Source organism: Mercenaria mercenaria, chromosome 12, assembly GCF_021730395.1.
Source record: "Mercenaria mercenaria strain notata chromosome 12, MADL_Memer_1, whole genome shotgun sequence".
Taxonomy (NCBI): domain Eukaryota; kingdom Metazoa; phylum Mollusca; class Bivalvia; order Venerida; family Veneridae; genus Mercenaria; species Mercenaria mercenaria.
This window is the reverse complement of record NC_069372.1, coordinates 64,163,971-64,189,552: the sequence shown is the minus strand read 5'-3', so window position 1 is coordinate 64,189,552 and position 25,582 is coordinate 64,163,971. Positions and strand designations below refer to the sequence as shown.

Genomic DNA, 25,582 nt, shown 5'->3' with positions numbered 1-25,582 from the left:
AATTGTATAGTTAAAATTCCAAATGTTAGTTAAGTTTGTTTGTTTGTTTGTTTTGGGTTTAACGCCGTTTTTCAACAGTATTTCAGTCATGGAACGGCGGGCAGTTAACCTAACCAGTGTTCCTGGATTCTGTACCAGTACAAACCTGTTCTCCGCAAGTAACTGCCAACTTCCCCACATGAATCAGAGGTGGAGGACCAATGATTTCAGACACAATGTCGTTTATAAAATAGTCACGGAGAACACGCGCCCCGCCCGAGGATCGAACTCGCGATCCCGTGATCCGTAGACCAACGCTCTTACCTACTGAGCTAAGCGGGCGGACTTAGTTAAGTTGATTATGATAAAGTTGTTTGGAACTCTGCTGAAAAAGATACATTTTTGAACACAGTTCACGGTAATGAACATGTATTTAGGGATATAAACAATAAACTCGTTTCGGGCAAGTACGGTATAAATGAATGTATGTCTGCTTTCAAACACAGTTTATGATATTTTGATGAAATGTTTGGTAAAACTTTGAGTAACCGTTCTAAATCAAACACAAAGAAAGAAAAAACACTATCATGGTACAATGATGATTGTAAAAAAGCCAAATCGGAACTTAGCGTCTTTTCAGTGGTAACAGATCTCACGGAAAAAAAAAGCAAGTAGGAAATCATTTGTGAAAACTTAACGTAAAATTCATTATTTCATCAGGGAAAAAATATAGCTGTCAATTATGAGCAAAATTACTCCTCGCAAATTCTGGAAGTATATTTATAAATTCAGGAAAAACGTTAGCTCTGAGTTTTATCTAGACAGTTTTACTTATGATGTTTCATCGATTCAAAACTGAATTTTCCGTTACATGCATAAGATTTTCCTTCCTTGATCTCTACTGAATTTAAAAATCAAAACAATTCACACTTCACAGTTCATATTTCACAGTGCACACATCACAATTTACACTTCACAGTTCATAGTTCAGACGTGTCTTAATATATATATATGTAATTACTTTGTGAAGTGTGAGCTACGAATTGCGAACTATGAAGTCACCACCGGGCTTTCATACATAATGCTCTCTTACCGGTCCGCGCGCCAACCGTTGTTTATCGCAGAATACACAGAGCTCGAATTTCTTCTTTATTTAACTGGCAATCAAATCCAGCCATGTTAGAATTATATGTTGATTTATTTATGTATGCTTGTCTTTGCCATTAATATTTTGTTTGTTTAAGACCAAAGGCGTGTATTATGCTTACTGTCGATAAATTTTAAACATGAATATAGACATAATAGAAAAAGTTAACACAAAGCGCCATCATCATCATCATCATCATCATCATCATCTCTTCATAATCACAACCAACAGCAACAACAACCCCCTTGCTTTTATTGTGAATAATATGTCACTGCTTATATAGAAATAACAAGACTAACCGAGGAAGAATTTAGTTGTTGTTGCAAATTACCTGTTTTCTGGCGGGGTAATTTGTAATTTCACGACGAGCAATCTACATTGTCAAGGTCAGTACTTTTTGCACTATAAACTTTGAGCACCAATGGCGCGTTTAATCATCCCGCTTCATTTCAGTAGCAAAAGGATGGGCGACTTGATACACGCGCGTACATTTCCCAAGGGCTATAGATTCCTTCAGATACACACAACTTCGTGTATAAAGGCCAATACCGTTAATCATGAGTTTATTAAAGCAAATCATGCGTCCACGAATTATTGATGTTAACCAAAATATTCGCATGTTTTACTATCCCATTTCATAAATGAAACGCTTGAATTCTTCGCACACTCCACATAGCCATTTAACAAAGTGGATTAGGAAATGACAACGGAATATTTTTCAAAATGGTATGACTTTTTGTGATAAAATGTCTAAACGAATCAATATTTTCTTTCGCATGTACAGTAGAAATGTTATCTCACGTCTCCATTTTCATTAAGAATTTTATATCATTCTGTCGTCTAATATTTCTTGATGTAACGGCAAATACATGGCCTGCTGTATGTTGTACCGTGGTGACGCCGTCCCAAAAGACGTCAACGCCGTCATAGCTACTATCAGCACCAAGAGAACCATTCTGTTTGTAGACTGGTGCCCAACTGGTTTCAAAGTCGGCATCAATTACAACCACCCACAGTGGTTTCCGGCGGAGACCTTGCGAAAGTGCAGCGTGCCGTATGCATGTTGAGGAATACAACCGCTATCGCGGAAGCCTGGACACGTCTTGACCATAAACTTGATCTTATGTACACAAAAAGAACATTTGAGGGCATGGAAGAGGTTGAATTTTCCAAGGAGATCTACAAGGACTACGAGGAGGTTGGAGCTGACACTGTAGATGGTGAGGGCGGTGAGGACGATGAGGACGAAGAGGAGTACTAAAGGAGCAAACGTATCAATAAATGGGCACACTGTTGTCTGTATTGTTTAGATAGATATTACAACGAACAAACATTCCCTATATATTATTCCTATACTTTACTACTACCGCTGTCGCATACTAATAAAGCAAGCAATAACATACATGTTCTAAAACTGTGCTTAACACTAAAAACAAACCCATAGTTCTGAAGCAAAGAATGGGCCTAAATAGGATGTCCTATTGTAACGCTGTGCCTACTGTTCAGTGAAACTAATGTTAATATTACTATTATTGGTATTAACATTAAGGATTTTCTGCTTATATTTCCAGTAAGATATTTTACTTCATGTATTCCGGTCTTTAATATGATTTAGCTTTATTGCAGTATTGTAACAACGTTCCTTTACCTCCTAATACTTTTTTTTTATTTTAATAGGTACCAGAGCTTAACTCTGAAGAAAGTGAAATGTTTATTGATATGTGTATAACGACATCACATCCCAACCTAGAAAAAGTCCAGTCACGATTTTACCGCTACATTGATTACATAGTATTTATGTGACATCACATCTTATCAAAGTTGATATTGTTAAAAGTGAACAATTAAAATGTAATTTACATGATAGCTATAAAATGAACTTAAAATACGTTGCAGTGACATGACAAGAGTAGATAATGAGGAAACACACAAACACTAAAAGAAAAAGAAAAGAAACATTCACACTGAAAAGCACCAAAGCAACCATTATAAGTAATAACTGGACACAAGCATACATCACCTTCTCATCCATCCTGCCCCTATAACGCGATCAATAAAAAGTAATGAAATGTGCAACACTACTCTCACAGATGGTCCTGCAACACTACTTTCACACATGGTCCTGCAACACTACTCTCACACATGGTCCTGCAACACTACTCGCAACACTACTTTCACACATGGTCCTGCAACACTACCCTCACACATGGTTCCGCAACACTACTCTCACACATGGTCCTGCAACACTACTTTCACACATGGTCCTGCAACACTACTCGCAACACTACTCTCACACATGGTCCTGCAACACTACTCTCACACATGGTCCTGCAATACTACTCGCAACACTACTCTCACACATGGTCCTGCAACAGTACTTTCACACATGGTCCTGCAACACTACTTTCACACATGGTCCTGCAACACTACTCTCACACATGGTCCTGCAACACTACTCGCAACACTACTCTCACAGATGGTCCTGCAACACTTCTTTCACACATGGTCCTGCAACACTACTCGCAACACTACTTTCACACATGGTCCTGCAACACTACTCACACACATGGTGCTGCAACACTACTCTCACACATGGTCCTGCAAAACTACTTTCACACATGGTCCTGCAACACTACTCGCAACACTACTCTCAAACATGGTCCTGCAACACTACTTTCACACATGGTCCTGCAACACTACTTTCACACATGGCCCTGCAACACTACTCTCACACATGGTCCTGCAACACTACTCTCACACACGGTCCTGCAACACTACTCACAACAATATTCTCACACATGGTCCTACAACACTACTCGCAACGCTACTCTCACACATGGTCCTGTGACACTACTTTCACACATGGTCCTGCAACACTACTTTCACACATGGTCCTGCAACACGACTTTCACAAATGGTCCTGCAACACTACTCTCACACATGGTCCTGCAACACTACTCCCACACATGGTCCTGCAACTCTACTTTCACACATGGTCCTGCAACACTACTCGCAACACTACTCTCACACATGGTCCTGCAACACTACTTTCACACATGGTCCTGCAACACTACTTTCACACATGGTCCTGCAACACTACTCTCACACATGGTCCTGCAACTCTACTTTCACACATGGTCCTGCAACACTACTCGCAACACTACTCTCACACATGGTCCTGCAACACTACTTTCAAACATTGTCCTGCAACACTACTCTCACACATGGTCCTGCAACACTACTCTCAAACATGGTCCTGCAACACTACTCTCACACATGGTCCTGCAACACTACTTTCACACATGGTCCTGCAACACTACTCTCACACATGGTCCTGCAACACTACTTTCAAACATGGTCCTGCAACACTACTTTCACACATGGTCCTGCAACACTACTCTCACACATGGTCCTGCAAGACTACTCTAACACACGGTCCTGCAAGACTACTTTCACACATGGTCCTGCAACACTACTCTCACACATGGTCCTACAACACTAATTTCACACATGGTCCTGCAACACTACTTTCACACATGGTCCTGCAACACTACTCTCACACATGGTCCTTCAACACTTCTTTCACACATGGTCCTGCAACACTACTCGCTACACTACTCTCACACATGGTGCTGCAACACTACTCGCAACACTACTCTCACACACGGTCCTGCAACACTACTCGCTACACTACTCTCACACATGGTCCTGCAACACTACTCTCACACATGGTCCTTCAACACTACTCTCACGCATGGTCCTGCAACACTACTTGCAACACTACTCTCACACATGGTCCTGCAACACCACTCTCACACATGGTCCTGCAACACTACTCGCAACACTACTCTCACACATGGTCCTGCAACACTACTCTCACACATGGTCCTGCAACACTACTCTCACACATGGTCCTTCAACACTACTCTCACACATGGTCCTGCAACACTACTCGCAACACTACTCTCACACATGGTCCTGCAACACTACTCTCACACATGGTCCTTCAACACTTCTCTCACACATGGTCCTGCAACACGACTCTCACACATGGTACTGCCTTTATTGTTGCTCTTGGTCGTTACACATACCTGTCAGGACCTCTTAGTTCACGTACCGGAACTATCACGCTCTAGATAGACAAAAAAAAATCTATAAAAAAAAATAATGCAAATTTACAAATTGACTCGAGCTTGTAAAGTACGAGTTACACGGATGATTAAGCAAGAACGTCAAGCCTAAATTAGCAGTTGAAATGTCACCACGGGTCTTTCGTATCTTTCGTACTAAATACTACCATGAAACGTCAAGTGAAAAGATGATATCAAAGGGGTACTTACATAAGTGATATTATCTTTCAAATCATCCAAATATAAAGTACACTTACAACTTCATTTATGAATTTTAGCTTGGGCACGCTTTCACACATTATGCAAGAGAGTGACTTTTAAGTTCTTGCACCATCCCGTTACACTCATATTGTGACATGAAAATTAATTCAACGACTTGGAATCACTTACCCATCGCCGATGTGTGATAGCAACCAACTTTGGGTGTAGAATTTCTTATGTGGAGAAAACATTCATCTGACTCATGGAAGGGAAGGTCTGTTGTTCACTCATACCTGAAAAAAAATCAGGTGGGGGCACATTGGGTCTTCCTTCACCATCAAAAGCTGGACAAGCTGACAAATCACCTAACTTGTGCCGATGTGATTGTAAAAAATTAACAAGATGCAATACACGTATGCTCTCCATGATGGCCTCTACAATTTTCAGTTTCACTATGACCTTGTCCTTTGACCTACTGACACCCAACACAACAAATTCCATCTACTGACCACAGGAAAGCATCTTATCATATTTGTGATCTGTAGGCCAAAGCGTTCGTTAGGTATTTAGCTGAAACCATTTATAGTCGCGAGGACACTGATACCTAGACCTTTGACTTACTGAACCGCGTAAATATATCAAGTAGATATCAAGCAATCGATCACCCCATCAATTCTGATGACTGTATATATGTAGGCAAAAGCATTCTTTAGTTATTGAGTGAAGACTATTTTCAGTCTCTACACCATTGTTGCCATGACCTTTGACGTATGGTCCCCAAAACAGGGACTACATGTAATCATTCTATGAAGTTTGAAATCTGCAGGCAAAAGCATTCTGTAGATATTGAGCAGAAACTGTTTTCAGTCTCAAAGTCATTGTGATATTTACCTTTGACCTACTGGCCCCCAAAACAATACAAGTAGTAGTCTTGTGGTCAACTGACCACAGGCAATTATCATATGACGTTTGAAAACTGCAGGCCAAGGTTTTCTATATTACTAGTAATAACAGGAAAGCGTTTTCAGCCTTAAGTTTACTTTGACCTACTGAACCAAAAAACAGGCAATCAACCTATGTAGTCTGATGACAGTATGTCAAAGCGTTCGGGACAGATTTTTAGCTCATGGCCATCGTGACCCTGACCTTTGTCTTGCTGACCCCCCAAACAACACAGGTCTTCTTTTGATCACAGGCGATCATACAATGAAGTTTGATGACTGTAGTCCACAGGGTTGTTCAGTTTCTGATCGGAAACCGATTTTCAACTCAAGGTCATCACGACCTTGACCGTTGACCTACCAACCTAAAATATCTAGGGATCATCTACCAGCCACACTCTACCAGCTTACCACGTTTGAGATTCCTGCGCCTAAGCGTTCTTTAGTTATCGATCGGAAACCAAGGGGACGGACGGACGGACATTTGGACGGTCTGATCAATTATATGCCGCCCAGTTCCGGGAAACCATACAAAATACGGTGATTATAAAATAAGATTAACAATGTTTTTGCAATTCAAGACAAAAAAAAAACAAAAACAACATCAGTCATTTGTAAAGTACATGTATTCTTATGAATAAACATATATAAAGGTGTCGTTCAATAATTGAAATATGAACTAAATTATGTATTTGCTGTAAATAAAACAAACAGTGTTTAAAATAAAGGTGGTGACTGGTTTATGGTAAGATAGTAATTTTAAGTTTGTAAAATAGAAATGATATTATATGTAAGTATCTTAAAACACCGAGCTATTTGCAAAGTTTTGATCATCATCAAAACTTGTTCAGTAGCTGTAAAGTCGGTGACTGTAAAGGCGGTGACATTTTACAAGGCAACCGCATCCTGGTCAATCATGGTAGGGCTGGCACTTTTCAGTACAACTACAAGAAAACTGCTCTCTCAGATATCGCAGGGCGATGAAAACCTATTACTTTAAGAAAACTTAGTCAACTGTAGTTAACTTTAAGAAAACAAGAGGCATAATGGGTTTTATGTCGTATTTTGTGCATAATGAACCTGTTTATTTTTCATAGACCCTGTACAATCTTAGTATTTAGTCGCGCGCTAGTTGTTCCCCTTTGCATTTTGGGAGCGCTTTATAATGAAAAAAGCGTGAATTCCGTTTGTGGATTTGACACGTTGGCTTTGCCATTTCAATCCTGGTCAACATAGACTTACACCGAATTATCTCGCAAATAATCGCTGAAAAGTCTATGCAGAAGTTTATGATACTCATTTAACTATTTAATCATGTCGTGAGAAGTTATCCACAGACACATGGAATATTACATTTGGGCTCTAAGGTCTCTTCAGAATAAAACGCGGACCCGGCCGCTATCCCGGCCGCTATCATGGCCGTTTGGATGGTTAAGGCCAAAGAGCTTCTACACTAATTGCACCTCTCAGACACGACCAGGTGAGTAAGGAATGTAGTGAATAGTTATTTTATCAGTCTGGTGCTAGTTTAACTTGAATAATTCGATATCTGCTGATTGTACATTTACTTTTATTGCTCGGGAAACAACATGCATTTTATAGAAATTACGTAATGTTGTGACAGTTGTCTCTATTGAAGGTGGGTTTTATTTATGTTTTCAAGTACACACAAAGTGCAATAAAAAACTTAGTACAAAAAATGTTTTAAAGTAGATTCTCTATTTGGTCTCTTTTCACGAGTGTTCTTCACAGCACAGCTGTAACTTATGCTTAGCCATTCTTGATATACACCATTGTTTTGCAGTGAACAAAATGGCAGCTGAACAGTAGAGCTGCAAAGTTCATACTGACTTGTTGACGCCATTCGAAAGATAAATGTTTTGGGGAAAATTTTAAAAGAAGAGTGATTGACTTTCTAGTTAAAGAAGATGTTTTGAGCGAGAGGGTGACATGCTCACAATCATATGGATGAAAAAAAAAACCTTCTGAAACAGAGGAGCATTACTCGTTTGTTGAAATTTTGAAACTAATAGAAGAACGAGCTTTATCGATGATCAAATACTCAAATTGAGTGATGTTTTTGAAAAAAAAATGTGGTGATATCATATTAAGAAGTACTAGTTTTCAAGAAATAGACAGTAATGTTTTAGAATATTTTGCTGTAGAATCACAAATAAATCTTATCAATTTATTGTTTTGAAATTTTAGAGAGAATATCTGTACTACAAATACCAAAACTGTTACGTACATGTATGTGTTTTAGCAAACATAAAATTTATTGGTGCTTTAAATTTTGCATTAAGCATATAATTTGCCATAACAGGCAGTAAATCAGTTGTGGAAAAAAGAGGGAGATACCCGCCAGCTGGATCTTATACAAGATTTACCATTTTTCTGACATAAAACACATAGCTAAATCTGAAACTGACCATGATTCAAAAATTTTATAATAATTAGATAATGGCGAGAAACTGGAATGTCTCTTATAACTCCAAATCAATGGTGCATGTGATTACAATTATATGTGTATCTTCTGTCCCCAGAAAAAAAACCATACATTCAAAGACACCGAGATTTTTGTCCATATAGATGGTTGTACTTAGATGAAAATGACAGTATACCTGTCGCAAATGATGTAGGCAAAAACATTGATCTCAGAAGTTTTCGAAATAAAGAACCCGAAAATTTGATGGACGTGTTAGTAAAAGACGAAAAGGAATATGTTCTTTACAACAACAACAAAAAAGAAGAGTGTCTTTTGATAGTGAAAACAATCCGTTATTCATTAATTGTAAAACGGAAGTTGTAGTTCTAAATACCGTTTTAGTAAATCCTTGCTCTTTTATGTCCCCCAGAAGTTGTTTTAGATACAATTTTTTTTAAAAAAGCGGTAAAGAAAGGGTAGTTTAGTCGTAGGGCGTAATGGACTACCGTACATTTTATGTTCCAAAATGATCGAGAGGTACTTCGTTACTTTTGCAAGGAAACCTATTATACTAGCACGCAACATTGAACATCCAACATATCATATTGAGATATGTAGAAAATATAGAAAAAAATATTGTTAATACCTGGATTAGGACTTATGGAAATTGATATTGCAAAAACTATATTTAAACTGCTGTGGGATATTGGTATAAAAGAACTGGCAATTTTGCTCGGTTGGAGACTATCAGCATGCCAAGCCTGTACTGATCATCATAATTCTTGGTAAATTATGCAGATATTTTACACAGGTTCTGCCATGGAACTTTAAACCATGTGTTAATCAATGTAAAATGTAAAATGTGCAAACATCAGATTATGGATTGTATAAATATGAAAACACGCAACAATTACCTATTCATGTTTAAGATTGTTCGAATGGACTTTGTTCAGAGCAGGTGTTAGAAGGGGGAACTTTGCAGTAATATGTACAACACTTCATAAACTTTCACCTCTATTTTATGGACTAAATATGACGGGGTATATGGGAATAAAGTACAATTTTGACCATATATTGAAATAAGCACCTCCCGTGGAAAAGACTGTCTCTGTTCCAATTGGACATGGAAGTAGTGGTGATGCCCTCAGATTTACCTACTGAAGAAAGATGGGTGAGAGTGTGCAAAAATATTATTTCGATGCAGATGACCGTTGAAAGATTTCTACAATTAACGTATACTTTGAAAGTGAACACGTTTCAACGTGTTTTTTTATGTAAAACGCAAGTTATAATTTGTTGAAATTGTGAATGTACAGGAAAGTGAAAAACAGTGAGAAAGTGATGTTTCGGTGGAAAAAACTGGAGAACAGTGGTTACTTCTACACAGACAGAATATCACACTGTTCGTTGAGCGGGAAACCTTTTGAAATCCAACTGTATAAACAAGCTCGGATCCAAATATTTTTGACGTTGGGGGTGGGGGGGGGGGGGGGGGGGGGGGTGGGGTAGGGGCACAAGTCTAGAATGAAGACATCACCGCGGAGGCGTATAACGAGTGCTGAGAGCGGGTAGGTATTTGAGGGTGTGCCTCACCGCCATCCACTTATATTTCCTGTTTGATTGTTAGCGGTTATTTGTATATTTTGGCAAAGGAACATTTTTTTCTTAAAATTTAGACCCAGAAACGCACAAGAGGCCACCATTTAATACCCGTTTTCCAAAATTTTCCAGTTGGGACACCCCATCAAGAGGGAAGAAACCCCCATACCTGTATTTCAACAAAATCCCTGGGAAAGACACCCTGACCCCCTCCCCCCTAACATGGGCAAAGGCACCCCCTCCAATACCTACCCACTCGCTATGCGCCTCGGCGGTGACGTCTTCATTCTAGACGTGTGCCCCTCCCCAGTCAAAAATTTCTGGAACCGGGCCTGCACATTTAGGCATTTTTCTCTTCCACAATCCCGCAGTGTCTTTTTTCACATCAACACCTAGAAAGTGTCTTTCATTTTTTTTTGTCTGCTGATAAATTAATGCATACGAATTTAATTAAATAAAGTTTATGATATTAAAACAAATCAAACAATCTCTGCTACTTTACTCGCTTTTAAAACTGTACGAGTTATGTCCCTTATTTCATTAGACGCCATTTGTAACGAAATGTTTACATTTCCTCATATCTTGCGGCACCACTTAAACTGCGACAATTATCAAGGTCGAGGTGATAAAATCTTCCATTTAAGGTAGGTTATCATAAATTATGACCTATTAATTCGTTTGAGGTCTACGCAGTGATTTCAAAATTTGATAAGTGGAGTTGACGAGCGAAATTAACCAACTCCGAACAGAACGTCAGAAGAATTGAGTAAGTAAAACATTGATTTATGATGCAGGGACTGACGTATTTTTGTAAAAGTGGTTCCATGATATCAGTGTAAGGAGAAAATAACTGTCAAAAATCGAGGTTTCAAGGATTTCGATGAAGTGCTGCATTGCTTATGAAACAAACATACTTAGGCCGAGACACGGCAATTAAGTTAATAGATCTACTGCCACTTAACGCTTCTTCTACTTCTTCCTCTTCTTCTTCCGATGATGTACATAAATCCCACTCTTGGGCAATGTCGTACGTATGCATAATTCCACATGTTTATGACGTCGATATTCTTAGCAAGTTTATTTAATGTCTGTATCCAGCATTGAAATTAATACATTCCCTGAAACTGGCCAACAAAATATTGCTGAACCAGTCATACAAACAAACTAAAACCAAACGCACTGACTTATTTCTTTGCATTTTTCCATTTAAAATATGTACATGTAACAATAAAAAGTTCAACAAGTAAGTGAAGACTCCGTAATTTTAAAAATAGAAAAAAGTAGGATGTTGGCCCCAAGGCTGTGTACAATCTACACAATTTATTATTTTAAACCGGTGTCTCACGAAATTTATTTGATCTAGATACTGTGTTTAGTGAAATAGGAAAAGACAAAGTCCAACACATTGTTACTGTTAGATGCAGGTCACCTCAAGTTAAAAATGTATTCCTGTGTAAGCAGTTGCTTGCATTTTATTACATTATTCATACAATTTTGATTCAAGTTCTGGATATTTGTTATGTCCGGACAAATCCCAATGACACCGATTCAAGCGTTAAAAGAGGACAAAAAACTTTGTAAATTCCTAAAATACATCAATGTATATCAAAATTTATCCAAATGGAAAAATTGGGTCTATATATGAAATATGAAATTCACGAGTTTCAGGGCATTTAGGCTTTTATCATCATTTTGCATCATTTATAATAGAAAAGCGGCTACTATTATTGATTTTTGAAGAGTTTGGTTAATATAAACCGTATAGTGTCCCCTAAATCTGTTCCAGCGCAGACCAGGTAGTTAGAAATAGTAAATTAAGTGAAGTGACTTTATATACGCTTAATTTTTCAGAAATCTCTTGAAATGGCGACCAGTGACGGGAAGAAGATAATGTGTGTTGGTCTATGTTGTGTGGACATTATTAGCGTGGTACAGTCCTTTCCTGTAGAGGATACGGATCAAAGGTCTTGCCTGTACTTCTCTTTTGATTTTCCGCTAGATCAGCCGTTTCACGTATCTTGCCATGGAAAAAATGATATTAAACAGAACATAGTAGTACCGCTATCTTGGACCTAGCCGTTTCACGTACATACAGTCTCGTTGTATAAATTTTGCAGTAGGAACTACTGGTCATGCGCTGTTGTCGCAGATGTTTATTACACTTGAAACAATTAGGTTACTTGTTTTCTCGCTTAACTATGAGTGTTGAGCCTCCGTAACCGTGTGGTGAAGGTCGCAGTCCTCTCATTGATGTTGGTTTGAGACTAACTAGGGGGCTTAGAATTCTTCATGAGGTCGGTGGTTCTATCCAGGTGTCTGCCCGTGTTGAAATTATGTTGAAACATCCAGGCTTCAGACGAGAATGGTAACTGCGGTACAATATTTGATTTTGTGAAACAGACAATCGTGATCATTGTTCATATTGAAATAATTCTACAACACTTGGAGAAAAATGATATACATGTACATGTCGGGCAAAATTTCAAAATCGTCGACGTGCCTCATAATGTTAGAAAACAAACACAGGCTGGTTTCGTTTCCTTATATCTTTAGTACTGAAACTGATTAAAGTAATTGGAAATTTCACTTTTAATTACTGATATATTTTCTGTGATTCAAGGTCATTGGATTATTATTGGCGAAGAGGGGGCAATGCTGCTAATAGCACAACTGTTCTTGCTTTGCTGGGGAGTAACGTAGAATTCATGGGGACCCTGGTCAAAAGTCAGGAATATGGGTAAATGTTTAATTTTTTATTGCTTTTTATTTTGGTTTAGCGTTGCTTTTCATCAGTATTTCATTAATGAAACGAAGGACAGTTAACAACGTAGATTCTGTACCAAAACTTACCTGTTCTCTGCAAATAAATTTTAACTTCTCCACATGGTTCAGAAGCGGAGGATGAAATGATCAATGACACATTGTTTATTATTAAGTCGTCATTAAGGACACGTGCCTCGCCGTTGGATCGAACTTACGACCCCGCAATCCGTTGATATGTGCTCTCCCTATCGAGCTAAACGCAGGACAGGCTATGTTTTAATTGACATGTATTTATGTTAACCTATATAGGCCATGTGTATCCTGACCTGAGTATGAGTGTTGCAAACAAATGGAAACGGAACATTGCAGAAACGCACAGATTATGAGTCTATAAAAGTAAATATTACGACGTTTAACAATCGCCCGTCGGGGTCATGTGAGAAAGCCGTCCAGTGGGCTAACAGACAGTCGGTGATTCTAACCATGTACCAGTCCATGTCTGATATAATGACCGGAGGGACACCTGGATTCTTTGAACATCATTAAAAAATGGGAAGTAGCCATTTGACCTAACTTGTGACTGTGTTACTCTACACACAAAACACATTTATGCTGTTGGGAATATTAAAAATCTTGGGTATATTTGGACAGGTTTCGAAGTATTTTCAATGTTCCGATATATTTGTTAGGAAGCGAACTTCCTTTACATTGTTTTGGTAGGTTTTTGAAAACAGATTTTGAAGCTTTCAACGTAAGTATAGGGAACTGTGCAGTGTATGATGAGGGCAACATCAGATGTCCTGTTGCCGTGGTTATAGTCAACAAACAAAATGGATCCCGAACAATAATGGCTGCTTTAAAGTTAGTATTCTTTTTCTCAGATACCTAGCCTTTACATATGCAACTTCATGAGTTAAATGACGTGTCATATTAAGTTGTTTTTATACGTTTTCTTCAGTTTTGAAAGCAGTTCCTTCTTCATTCATATTTGAAATTTACCGCTACATGTTTAAAACCGTACATTAAATTAAATACTTTAAAAATATTAAACCTTTTCATTACGTTATGTTTACAGTTGACAGAAACATGACATAAGGAAAGATAGTTGAGTACACAAGTTTTCTGGTCGAATATACCGAAATTATATAGTTTGGCATGATCTTCAACAAAATGATGACGTTTAATTTCAGCAATATTGCCGAGTTAAGATATGAAGATTTTGAAAGGGTGTCTTTGGAAAATTACAGGTGGATTCATTTTGAGGTAAGATATAATTATATTATATATTTGTATTTTTTAAAGTAGCACAGTATGACGTATTCAAATATACAAAAATACATATATAATTATCACTCTACAGTGCAACCCTGGGTAAGAACAAGTTTCTACAGATAAAGCTTTTTAGATTTTTCTGTATCAATGTCTCGGTTTGATTTGTTTCAATAGGTTGGTGTGGACGAGCCATAGTCGTTGTAACAAGTGCATAAACAGGGGAGTTAATCTGAAAGGAAAAAGCAAGCCTCCGTCATTAGTAAAACTTTCAAGTAAACAAAAACTACTACATACAAGTGTCATAGTGTTATTGCACGATTGCATATTAGCGCATTACATTGATATTCATTGTATAAGATATTTATCGCATAGTGCGGCAATTTTCCTTTGATCTTTGCAGCATGTTATACATAGTAACACACATTATTACTACAAAACTGTGCTGATATCTTACAAAACTGTTGCGATATATATCAACACGGAAATCTCTATGGAGTTTCATAAGAAAAAAAGTGTTCCGATATATATCAGCACAGTAAAACTGTTCCGATATATATCGGAACACTTTTTCTCTATTGAGGTCCTATCAAGGGAGTATAATTTTTTCCTTTCAAAGAAAAGATGATTTTAGCTCCAATTTACAGTTCACAGAGAAAGAATTGTCACAAACACCTACATTTATAAAGTAAAAGAATAAATAAACTAGAATATTTCAAAAACTTGATAGTTATTGCCAAATTCAGAAATACATGAAATATATGAAATTCTGAGATTTCTCAAATATTTCTTTTTCTTTGATTTTTTTTAACAAACAAAACAACAAGTTTTACAATATGTCTGGCCAATGAAATGCAAAGATTTAAAACCAATGCAGAAATTTGTTGGGTACTTTTATCTGGGGAACACATTTTCTAAAACAGAAGTTTTAGTGTTTCAGTCAGCGAGGCGCAGAAAGGGAATCAAAATAGTAAAAATAATAATAAACAAATTTAAATGAAAATAATATATAAATTTTAACGATAAACTTTATAAACTATGCGATAAAACAGTTATAATATGTAATGCTCGTGTGTTACGAGGATATATCAGAGCTAGGGGTAAATCTCGTTATTTTTCTCTTCACATATCTGTCTCGGCCTACCGGCCTTGACGATATGTGCAGAGAAAAATACCCTCGATGTACCCCTAGCTCTGATATATCCTGGTAACACACTCTCACACATACTATAACTATTACATATTGCACTGTCCAGATTTTGTGTATGTATTGTTAGTACGAAAATAACATATTTTGCCAAGAAATGCTAAACACTACTGTGTACATATTTGTTTTGGTTGTATACTTATTACCGAAATAAAAAAAAAATATACGTATATCGTAATTAGGGAAGGAACAATGTAGACACCATAAAGCAAATGATACAGAGGATTGTGACGTACAACGAACGTGTGCCGGTGGATGAAAAGGTTCGAATCTCCCTAGAACTAGAGAAGACCAAAAGAACAGATTTAAGTGCGTACATAAAAGTTGCTTTTATTCTTCAGTGGACACTTGTACTAATGATAACACAAGCTGCATACATGTAAACTGTTTGTGCAATAATAATCAGCTGTTGGCTGTGTCTATTCGTTAACGTTTGCAATGCTAGAATGTATGTTATAACACTATTTGATGTTAGGAGGCTCTCATTGCCTGCATTTATGATTTAAAGTTGATTATAAAGAGAATTTGTTGTTCTTCGGGTTTGATATCTGCAATACTCGTTTGAAATATAATAAAGCCCTAATTCAGTCAATAATTATAGCGTGGAACCAGGCATTTTCACAGTGCCCCAGCCTAAGCAGTTGTCATTCCTGTCCCCACTCCCCATCTTCCCCTCCCTACTTGTTCTCTAATTCTGAAGTGGAAATGGAAAACATGTCTCTCTTTGGGAAATTGCAGCCTTTAAAATGCATTTAAAATTCTAAATGATTATTATCTTTATCATTTATTTATGAAGCAATGCGCGTTTCTTTTTTTATAGTTCCCCTGATGACACAGCCGGACTATGTGTTTGTGAGTAAAGAATTCGCAGCTGCTCAAGGGTATCGGAGCAAGGAGGAGGCAGTGTCTGGAATGGTTCACAAATGCAAGCCAGGGTATAATATCTTTCATAATCAATACTGTACATGTACCATTTTGCTTTGAAACAGACATGAAGATGAAAGGATATAATCATGAAAATTTAAAAAGATGAAAAAGGGCATACTTTTTGTTCCACTATAGCCATACACTATTCATTCATTTATTTAACACATTCGAAGAATACATAGAGCTATTGGACTCATCCCAGCATCGGCGTCGGCGTCCCGATTTGGTTAAGTTTTTGTATGTAAGCTAGTATTTCAGTAATCACTTGTGGGAATGGATTGAAACTTCACACACTTCTTCACTGTTCTTGTATTTTTGTATATAAGCTGGTGCCTCAGTACCCACTGATGGGAATGGATTGAAACTTCAAACAGTTGTTCCCTGTGATGACCTGATATTCATTGCCTAGGGTTCATAACTCTTCGTAAAATTAAAGATTATGCCCCTTTTTCAGCTTAGCAATTTTTGACTCAGTTTTTTTTTATGTAAGCTGAAAGCTTGGTACCCGCTAACGGCAATGGATTGAAACTTCACACACTTGTCTGATGAACTGATGTGCATTCTACAGGTTCCATAAGTCTGTATTGCATATTTGCAAGATAGTGCCTCTTTTTCAACTTTTATATTAATTCAGTTGACAATACTCGTGAATAGTTGAGCGTTGCTGTCCTCTGACAGTCCTTGTTCATTTTGATTGCAGATAATTAAAGATTATGAATAATAATAATCTCAGATAAAGCAGTAATTTTTCTTTCAGTCAGTAGAGCTCTTATATGAGTACCCGACATTTCAATTAAATCATCGTTTTAATATCCTCAATGGAGCTCTTTTACATGTATGCACACCCTATACGTCAGTTAAGGCAGTATTTTTATCGTTCTTCAGTGGAGCATTTGTATGCACAACTTATATCTCAGTTACCTTAATGCAGTTTGTTTTTCTTCCGTCAGTGGAGCAGTTATTTGCGCATGGGGTGAAGATGGCGCTGCAGCAAAGACAACAACAGATGACGTCATTACATCAAGTATTTTCCCGCCAGAAAATCTCGTTGACACTCTGGGAGCAGGCGACACTTTCAATGCAGCAACAATATATGCTTTAAGTAAAGACAGAACATTGCAAGAAGCAGTAACGTTTGGATGTAAAATTGCCGGCGCAAAGTGTGGAGTAGTCGGCTATAAGGGAATTAAAGGCTTACAAACGTTGTTGTGATATTCAGTTTATAACTAAGACTTGTAATATACTGAATTTTATGTAGATCTATAGGTCAATAAATGGAATAGCGGTGCATTTGAGTGAAATAATAGCCCGGCTGTTATCTTCTTCCAGGGCATTTTCACACAAAGGCACCGCACTTAATGTATTTGCCTGTTTATTACATGTTTACCTATAATATAGTAAATACATAAAATACAATCTGGAATACATGCTGTTATAAGATAGGCAAATATCATTCATCATTCATTTCTGATTCAGTGGATGCATTGTCACATAACCATGCATCTGTTATCGACCGGGAATTACAAAAGCCACCCAGTTGATATGTTTTGAGAATGTCAATTATGTTATGTGAGTTATAAAGATGGCAAAATAATAGATTGGAAACTAGAAAAATGAATGTATACATATTGCCAGCACAATTAAAGATATTTTCTCCCTGACTTAATATATAGTTATGGGGCACAATGGACAAGTCACCTGCTTCTGGTTCACGAAGGCTTGATATCCCACTGATCAATGCATTGTTCATTTCATCATTGAATATTACTGATATAATTATATATCAATTTTTATTTCATTTTGTTATGTTTTAATGTTTTGTAAGTAAAAAATTTGTTTTCAAGCATTAAATAATTCTTAGACAATCGATAACTTGAAACTTTTATTGCCTTGTTCTGTGGTACCTATTTTTATATTATGATAGCAGTATTAGGCAGTTTATATCCACTACTAATTAGGTTTTGATTAAGTAATGGATTTGTTTGAAACTTTTTATTTTAAACACAATTGATTATTTGCATTTAATTGTAATTGTGTTCACTGAATGCTAAATATAAGTCGGATATTCACTGTAGGTATATTTTAAACATGTTTTTCCCATCCTATGTTGCCCAACCAAGATAGGGTTATTTTATCATAAGTATAAATTTAATTGATATATATTGCCTACAAAAACGATATGAATATAAAACGTATTGTATTGTTCTTGTCAAATTTTTGCATTGGCAATGATATATTAAGGCGAAGTTCATTAGAAATGCAGATTAATACTATACATTTTACCTCCCTTTACCTATCATGGATGCGCAACAATAATAGATAATGGAATAATGAATTTTGATCCTGCAAAATAATGCATTTCACCTGAATACCATAACTGACATTTTCACGCGTGGCTACGTCACTCGATAAAATATTGCATATGGCGTTCAGTCGGTGAAATATATTTCGATTTTACATTCAAACAAACAAATATCCTCTAGACGTTTAAAGTCGGAGATCAAAACATGTTCAAACAAAAATCCATAAATGAATCTGAGTAAGTGTACTTTATGTCTGAATGTTCTGAAAGATAATATGATACGGTAATAACAGTATTTTGATATCATGTTTTCACTTGACGTTTTTTAGTCTCTGTTTGATGGCAAATAAAAATTGCTTTTAAGCTTGATTTTATTTCTCATTCATTCTTGTTATCTTTATATGTATAGTCTGTCTGAGAAAGTCGATCTTTTCAGGCTTTTTGTTGAGTTGGAGCGTTAGTAGTTCCGTTACGTGACGCGAACTTCAGAGTTCCATTCTGGTAAGTCACCGACAAAAGCTGATAGTTTGTACATTTTATTGTTAACCAGGAACAAAGTTGCTTTTAATTTTATTGACTACGTATGGAGATTCTGTAGATGATCTTCGTTCTGATAATAGATAATATAGGGCAGTAGCAGGATGGATGAGAACACAACGTATTCCTACAATGGTTGCATTGCTGCATTTTAGTATTAACTGTGTTTTTGCTTACCAAGGCAAGGATTGCTCGGGTTGAGCGATTGGGATCACCCACCGTCCACACTTCTTCAAATGACATCTTTGAAATCATTGGAAGTTGATGAAAAAATACCTGGATGTTCCTTAATTAGTCTTCTTTCAAAGCTGTTCAAAGAATTTTTTCCATGCAAAACCTGGTTGCAGTAGTAACAGAAAAAGCAAAAAAAAGCTTCTCATCAACGTCCTGCCGGATTTCATTATGATCCTTGTTTTAGCTTCTATCAAGTGTATTCTGTTGATTCCAATTCATCAAAAAAAATTAGCCACCAGTGGGCTTGGTCACTATTCCGCAAATATTTATACAGTGGGGACTTTAAAATCTATTCATATCATAAATGGCTGGTCCGAGTTTCAAATGATTTCACGCGAATGTGCTTTGAGCGCCTCACTCCCTAAATTATTCCACCACCAGAGGGAGTGGCCACATTTCCCTAGAAAAAGTCTTTGTTACTGTAAACACTCAAGATGTCATAATTTTGGCCAAATCTTAATGAAGCATTGTCACAGTATATGCCTTAGTATCGTATGGGAGGAGTTTGAAACTGGGTAATCTGGGTTTATAAACAAGGTTAATATATTGGAGGCCTTTTTGTATTGGTCTTTATGAACCAAGGTTAGAATGTCTGTGTTAACGAAGTCTGTGTCGTCGAGTTCGAACTTGGACCATCGGTGATTAAAAACTAGGTCATGGACCATCTGTGATTAAAAACTAGGTCATGAAGTCAAATCATAGAAAAACCTTGTTTACATTCTTGAGGCCACATTTTTTGTCTGACCTTCATGAATGTTTGTAAGAATATTTGTTTCAGTGAAATACTGGACAAGATTTAAACTCGGTTATTTGAAGTAAAAAAGAAGGTCACGAAGTCAAGACATAGACAAAAACTTGTTTACCTTCTGGAGGTCACTCTTTCGCAAAATCGCCATAAAACTTTGTCCGGCTGATTGTCTCTATAAAATCTAGGTCTAGTTTGAAAATGGGTTACTCCAGTGCAAAAAAATAAGTCACTAGGTCACGTCATTAAAATTTGTTAACATTCTACAGGTGAAACTGTCCATCTGAGTTTTATGGTTTGTGTGTGCTGTTAAGTATTTGCATTAGTCCCTCATCCTCTACAGACTCCTACGTTACTGCAGCGCATTTTAAGTTCATTTTACCATGTTGTAACTGTGCTCTTTAAACAATAGTTCATGGAACTAAGAAATACTCATACTATCATCGATGTAGAGGTAAAATTGCGACAGTTTTTGAACATCGGACTTTTTCTACACAATGTTTCGATGAGATACGGTTACACACATGTCAATAAACATTTCCTTTGAAGTTAAGCTCTGGGATAAAATCTTTGTACATACCGGTGTAATTTATATTCTTGTTTCTATAGGTTGTGCTATCACATAAATCAAGAAATAAATTATGCAGGACAGAAGGATACAGTTCAGTTATTATCAATCCCTGGGAAGTTAAAATCAATGGCATACCTAACATAGCAATACATAAATTATGATGCAGTAAATTAGTTTTTCTTTGAAGTAAGGTATGTACTAATTGTGAATAATTTTTCCCGCATTCTGTCTGCCAAACAAATTATGAAAACACATTTCTTTATTAAACCGATTTCTTTCTTCCTGCTTTTAGCCCCATGTGGTTCTGGGACGATCTGTGTATGAAAAGAATTGGAACCACTGCCTTACCCTTGCATGATCGTAAGAGGCGACTAATAGGGTCTTAACACTTGGTTTTGCTGTAACTCTGTGATTCCAGCAGGTATGCAGATTTTGATTCCATACCTCATTTTTTTATTCGATGTAAATAGATGTGTGAAACCAAAACTTTTAGTCCTGTTTGGCGCCATATAACCTTTAACTGTGTAAAACCCAAATAAATAAATAAATAAATAAATAAATTCTTCCTGCTTTTAGAAAATAACAATCTGCTACCTATAGTATGTCCATATGTGTATCTCCTTAAAGCCACTTTAGTCATTAGTCACCTAATTTTGTAGGTAAATAACAGTAAAGGTAAGTAACCGTTAAAATAGGGGAACGTTGTTACAATACTGCAACAAAGCTAAATCACATTAAAGACGGGGGTACACGAAGCCAAACGTCCAACTTGAAACAATATAAGCAGAACATCCATAATGTTAATAGATCTAGTAATAGTAACTTTAATGTCATTGAAGAGCAGACAAAGCATTACAATAGAATTTCCTATTTTAGATCCATTCTTTGCTTCAGAACTTCAGGATTTTTTTTGTTTCTTTAGTGAGTGTTCAGCATAGTTTTATAACTTTTATTTTGTCTGAGATTTATTAATATGCGACAGCTATCGTAGAAAAGTACAGGAACAATAAACAGGGAATGTTTATTCTTCTGTAGGATCTATCTTAACAAATAAGAAATGTATGCAACATCATGCCCATTCAGTGATACATTTACTCCTTTAGTACTCTTCGTCCTCCTCCTCCTCGCCTTCCACACTGTCAACTCCAACCTCTTCGTAGTCCTTCTCTAGGGCAGCTAGGTCTTCCCGAGCCTCGGAAAATTCACCTTCTTCCATGCCCTCGCCGACATACCAGTGGACAAATGCTCTTTTCGCATACATAAGATCAAATTTATGGTCAAGACGTGCCCAGGCTTCCGCGATAGCTGTTGTGTTGCTCAACATGCAAACGGCACGTTGTACTTTCGCAAGGTCTCCGCCGGGAACCACTGTTGGTGGTTGGTAATTGATGCCAACTTTGAAACCAGTTGGGCACCAGTCTACAAACTGAATGGTTCTCTTAGTCTTGATAGTAGCAATGGCGGCGTTGACGTCTTTTGGGACGACGTCACCACGGTACAGCATGCAGCAGGCCATGTATTTGCCGTGACGTGGGTCACATTTCACCATCTGGTTAGCTGGTTCGAAGCAAGCGTTGGTGACCTCTGCAACGGAGAGCTGCTCGTGGTAAGCCTTCTCGGCGGAAATGACTGGAGCGTAGGTGGCGAGCGGGAAGTGGATACGTGGGTATGGTACCAAGTTGGTCTGGAATTCTGTCAAGTCCACATTAAGGGCACCGTCAAACCGGAGTGAGGCTGTGATTGACGAGACAATCTGTCCAATCAGACGGTTAAGATTTGTGTATGTTGGTCTCTCAATGTCAAGGTTACGGCGGCAAATATCGTATATAGCCTCGTTATCGACCATAAAGGCGCAGTCCGAATGTTCCAACGTTGTGTGTGTTGTCAATATGGAGTTGTATGGTTCTACGACGGCAGTCGAAATCTGCGGCGCTGGGTAAATGGAAAACTCCAGCTTCGATTTTTTGCCATAATCTACACTGAGACGCTCCATGAGGAGTGAAGTGAATCCAGATCCCGTTCCGCCTCCAAATGAATGAAATATTAAGAAGCCTTGTAGACCTGTGCACTGATCGGCCAGCTTCCGGATCCGGTCAAGAACAAGGTCAACAAGTTCTTTCCCAATTGTGTAGTGACCACGGGCGTAGTTGTTAGCAGCATCTTCCTTACCGGTGATCAACTGCTCCGGGTGAAAGAGTTGACGATAGGTTCCAGTGCGAATCTCGTCTGAAATAAAAGTATAAAACAATGATTTGGTGGGACCTAAGATTTGTGTCCGTAGTGAAAGAAAAGTAAAATATGTGCTTAGAGTTTGTTAGTCACAGATTATAACCTTTACAGTGCGTTCATGTTATGCTACTAGGACCGCAGTTTATCCTCTATCTGAAGACTTTTTTATATGTTAAAACGGCTGAATTCTTTATGGAATTAGACAGAACTCTGTATGCAAGAAATTTGGGAATCTTTAACTATGTCGTAACTGAAAAATAAAATGTTTTCCAGTAGTTTAAACATTTTGTGAAAAAGCTTAAATGAGCCGTATCATGAGAAAACCAACATAACTTGCATTTGTGACCAGCATGGATCAAGACGCACAGTCTGGTCAGGATCCATTCTGTTCGCTTTAACGGTTTCTCTAATTGTAATAGACCTTGAAAGCGAACAGCGGGATGGATCCTAACCAGACTGCGCGGATGCGCAGGCTTGCCGGAAACGCACTGTTGGTTTTCTCATGGTGCGGCTCAAAACGAGACATAGTTCTTATCACTTACCAACAACCGTTGGCTCCAGATCTACAAAGACACACCTGGGTACATGCTTTCCGGCCCCTGTCTCACTGAAGAAGGTATTGAAGGAGTCATCCCCGCCACCTAAAGTCTTATCACTCGGCATCTGACCGTCAGGCTGGATCCCATGCTCGAGACAATACAACTCCCAGCAAGCGTTGCCCATCTGGGTCCCGGCTTGTCCAACATGGATAGATATACATTCACGCTAGAAAAATGAAAGTATACATAAATCTTCTATATAGAAGTCATTCGTCCCGCACTAAAGCTGTACATACAGTGCTGACTTCCCGGCGAAGCATGGTTACAGTGTACTTTTATCTATAAAAAAAAAAATTAAAAGAAAGATTTTTTTTTTTTAATGATAAAGTATTCTTTTAATTAAATCAAGATAAACATTTAAAGGCATGAAGTAATAGTTTACCATAATTTTTTTTATATTGTATAACATAAAATACTGACATGTGTCTAAGGTACTGAAGTACGGATTGTTATCTGCAGCTGCAATTTCATATTATATTCAAAATAAAACGTTGCCTATCACGGGTAGCGTTACAAAGTAATTTCCACCTCTATTATTATCTATTCTTTACCACTGAAGCAATAGGTTGTTTATATCATTTCTATGCACTACCGCTGACTTAACATAAATATCTATGCATTATTTGATGAAATAGTAGACTACAAGGTGAAATAAAATCTTAATAAATGCAAATGCGGACATTAATTTGCATTTCTCTTGCATCAAAACGTGCGAAAACGGTAATATAGCACTATTCTTCTGTTTTTAGGATGGATGTTGGTCTATATAAACAGGCCGCTATCGTAATGTACAAAGTTTGTCAGTCTGGGACCTATTATGAAATACAGAGTACTTTTCACTTCATCTACCTCTACGGGTATTCGTGCAATATAAAAAACGGAAGGAATAAAGATAAAATGCCTTACCATTTTAAAAATTATTCCGTTGCAAGTTCCCAATCCACTTAATTAAATGACTAGGTGGAGTGTGCGGAGAACTCAAAAGTTTCATTTATTTATAGGGCCGCTCGTCGTCATGGTAAAATTAGAAAATATTTTGATGACCATCAAAAATTTATGGACGCCGGAATTGCCTGGGTAAATTCATAATTAACCTTTGATGTGTTGCCATATGGGCCATCATGCACGACGATGTACGGCAGAAATTCAAATATCTGAATAATCTACAGCCCTGGGGGAAATGTATAAGCGTGTATTGATCAGCCATCTTTTTGCCGGAGTGCTGATTAAAATTGTCTCTGGTGCATGACTTTTGTCTTGAAAAATGTAATGTCAATGAAAATTCACGTTTCTCGCTGTCTGACAAGCACCAAAGCGTCACGGCCTTCGCCTTTACCGTAGGTAATCTATACAGACACAAAATTACAGATTTTCCCTTATTCACTTGCATGCACCTTACTATTCTTATGATTTCTATCTATAAAATCTGCGAAAAGATCCTTTGACAGTATAGAACGCAACCGAGCAGCATAATAGCAGACTCGATTTGACTGAGTCTTTTCAATGTTCAAGATCCCAAGGTCCAGAAAATACAAAACACTAATTTGAAGTACGAACAGACTTTAAACGTCCTGTTTGTTCAGGTTTAAAGCCTTATTCAACAATTTTTTTCAGTCGTATAAGCGACGGTGCCTGTGCTGACAAATGCTAGAACTATCCTTTTAATGCTGAGCGCCAGGCGAGGAAGCTACTGGTACTATTTGTTCTGTCTTCGGTATGCCGTGACAAGGGAGCGAACCCATGACCTCTAGGCAATCGAAACGGGCGTTCTACCACT

The 25,582-nt window shown here is 37.5% G+C and overlaps 3 protein-coding genes across 5 annotated transcripts; 2 read left to right on the top strand and 1 right to left on the bottom strand.

Annotated features, from left to right (window-relative positions):
* Positions 1–1,980: 1,980 nt before the first annotated feature.
* LOC123533434 (tubulin alpha chain-like) lies at positions 1,981–2,387 on the top strand (the record flags this gene model as incomplete). The annotated part of the gene is given in 2 exon segments (XM_045315072.2): positions 1,981–2,128; positions 2,131–2,387. Coding segments are annotated over 2 exon segments (405 nt in total), but the record flags the coding sequence as incomplete, so codon positions are not given.
* A 5,269-nt stretch (positions 2,388–7,656) lies between these two features.
* On the top strand, positions 7,657–19,253 carry LOC123534919 (ketohexokinase-like). 3 transcript variants are annotated; one of them, XM_053520224.1, is made up of 8 exons: positions 7,657–7,878; positions 12,274–12,386; positions 13,043–13,159; positions 13,906–14,046; positions 14,376–14,448; positions 15,844–15,970; positions 16,482–16,596; positions 17,539–19,253. In XM_053520224.1, the coding sequence occupies exons 2-8, from the start codon at positions 12,286–12,288 to the stop codon at positions 17,798–17,800; spliced, it is 936 nt and encodes a 311-aa protein (XP_053376199.1). In that variant the 5' UTR covers positions 7,657–7,878; positions 12,274–12,285; the 3' UTR covers positions 17,801–19,253. The 3 variants fall into 3 exon arrangements, with proteins under 3 accessions (XP_053376199.1, XP_045173333.2, XP_045173334.2); XM_045317398.2 differs by lacking the exon at positions 7,657–7,878 and adding an exon at positions 10,963–11,066; XM_045317399.2 differs by lacking the exon at positions 7,657–7,878 and adding an exon at positions 11,113–11,188.
* Positions 19,254–21,567: 2,314 nt separating this feature from the next.
* Positions 21,568–24,855, bottom strand: LOC123533804 (tubulin alpha-3 chain-like). Its single transcript, XM_053520223.1, has 3 exons — positions 24,712–24,855; positions 23,749–23,971; positions 21,568–23,203 (listed from the first exon to the last, which is right to left on the bottom strand). The coding sequence occupies exons 1-3, from the start codon at positions 24,712–24,714 to the stop codon at positions 22,077–22,079; spliced, it is 1,353 nt and encodes a 450-aa protein (XP_053376198.1). The 5' UTR covers positions 24,715–24,855; the 3' UTR covers positions 21,568–22,076.
* Positions 24,856–25,582: the final 727 nt, after the last annotated feature.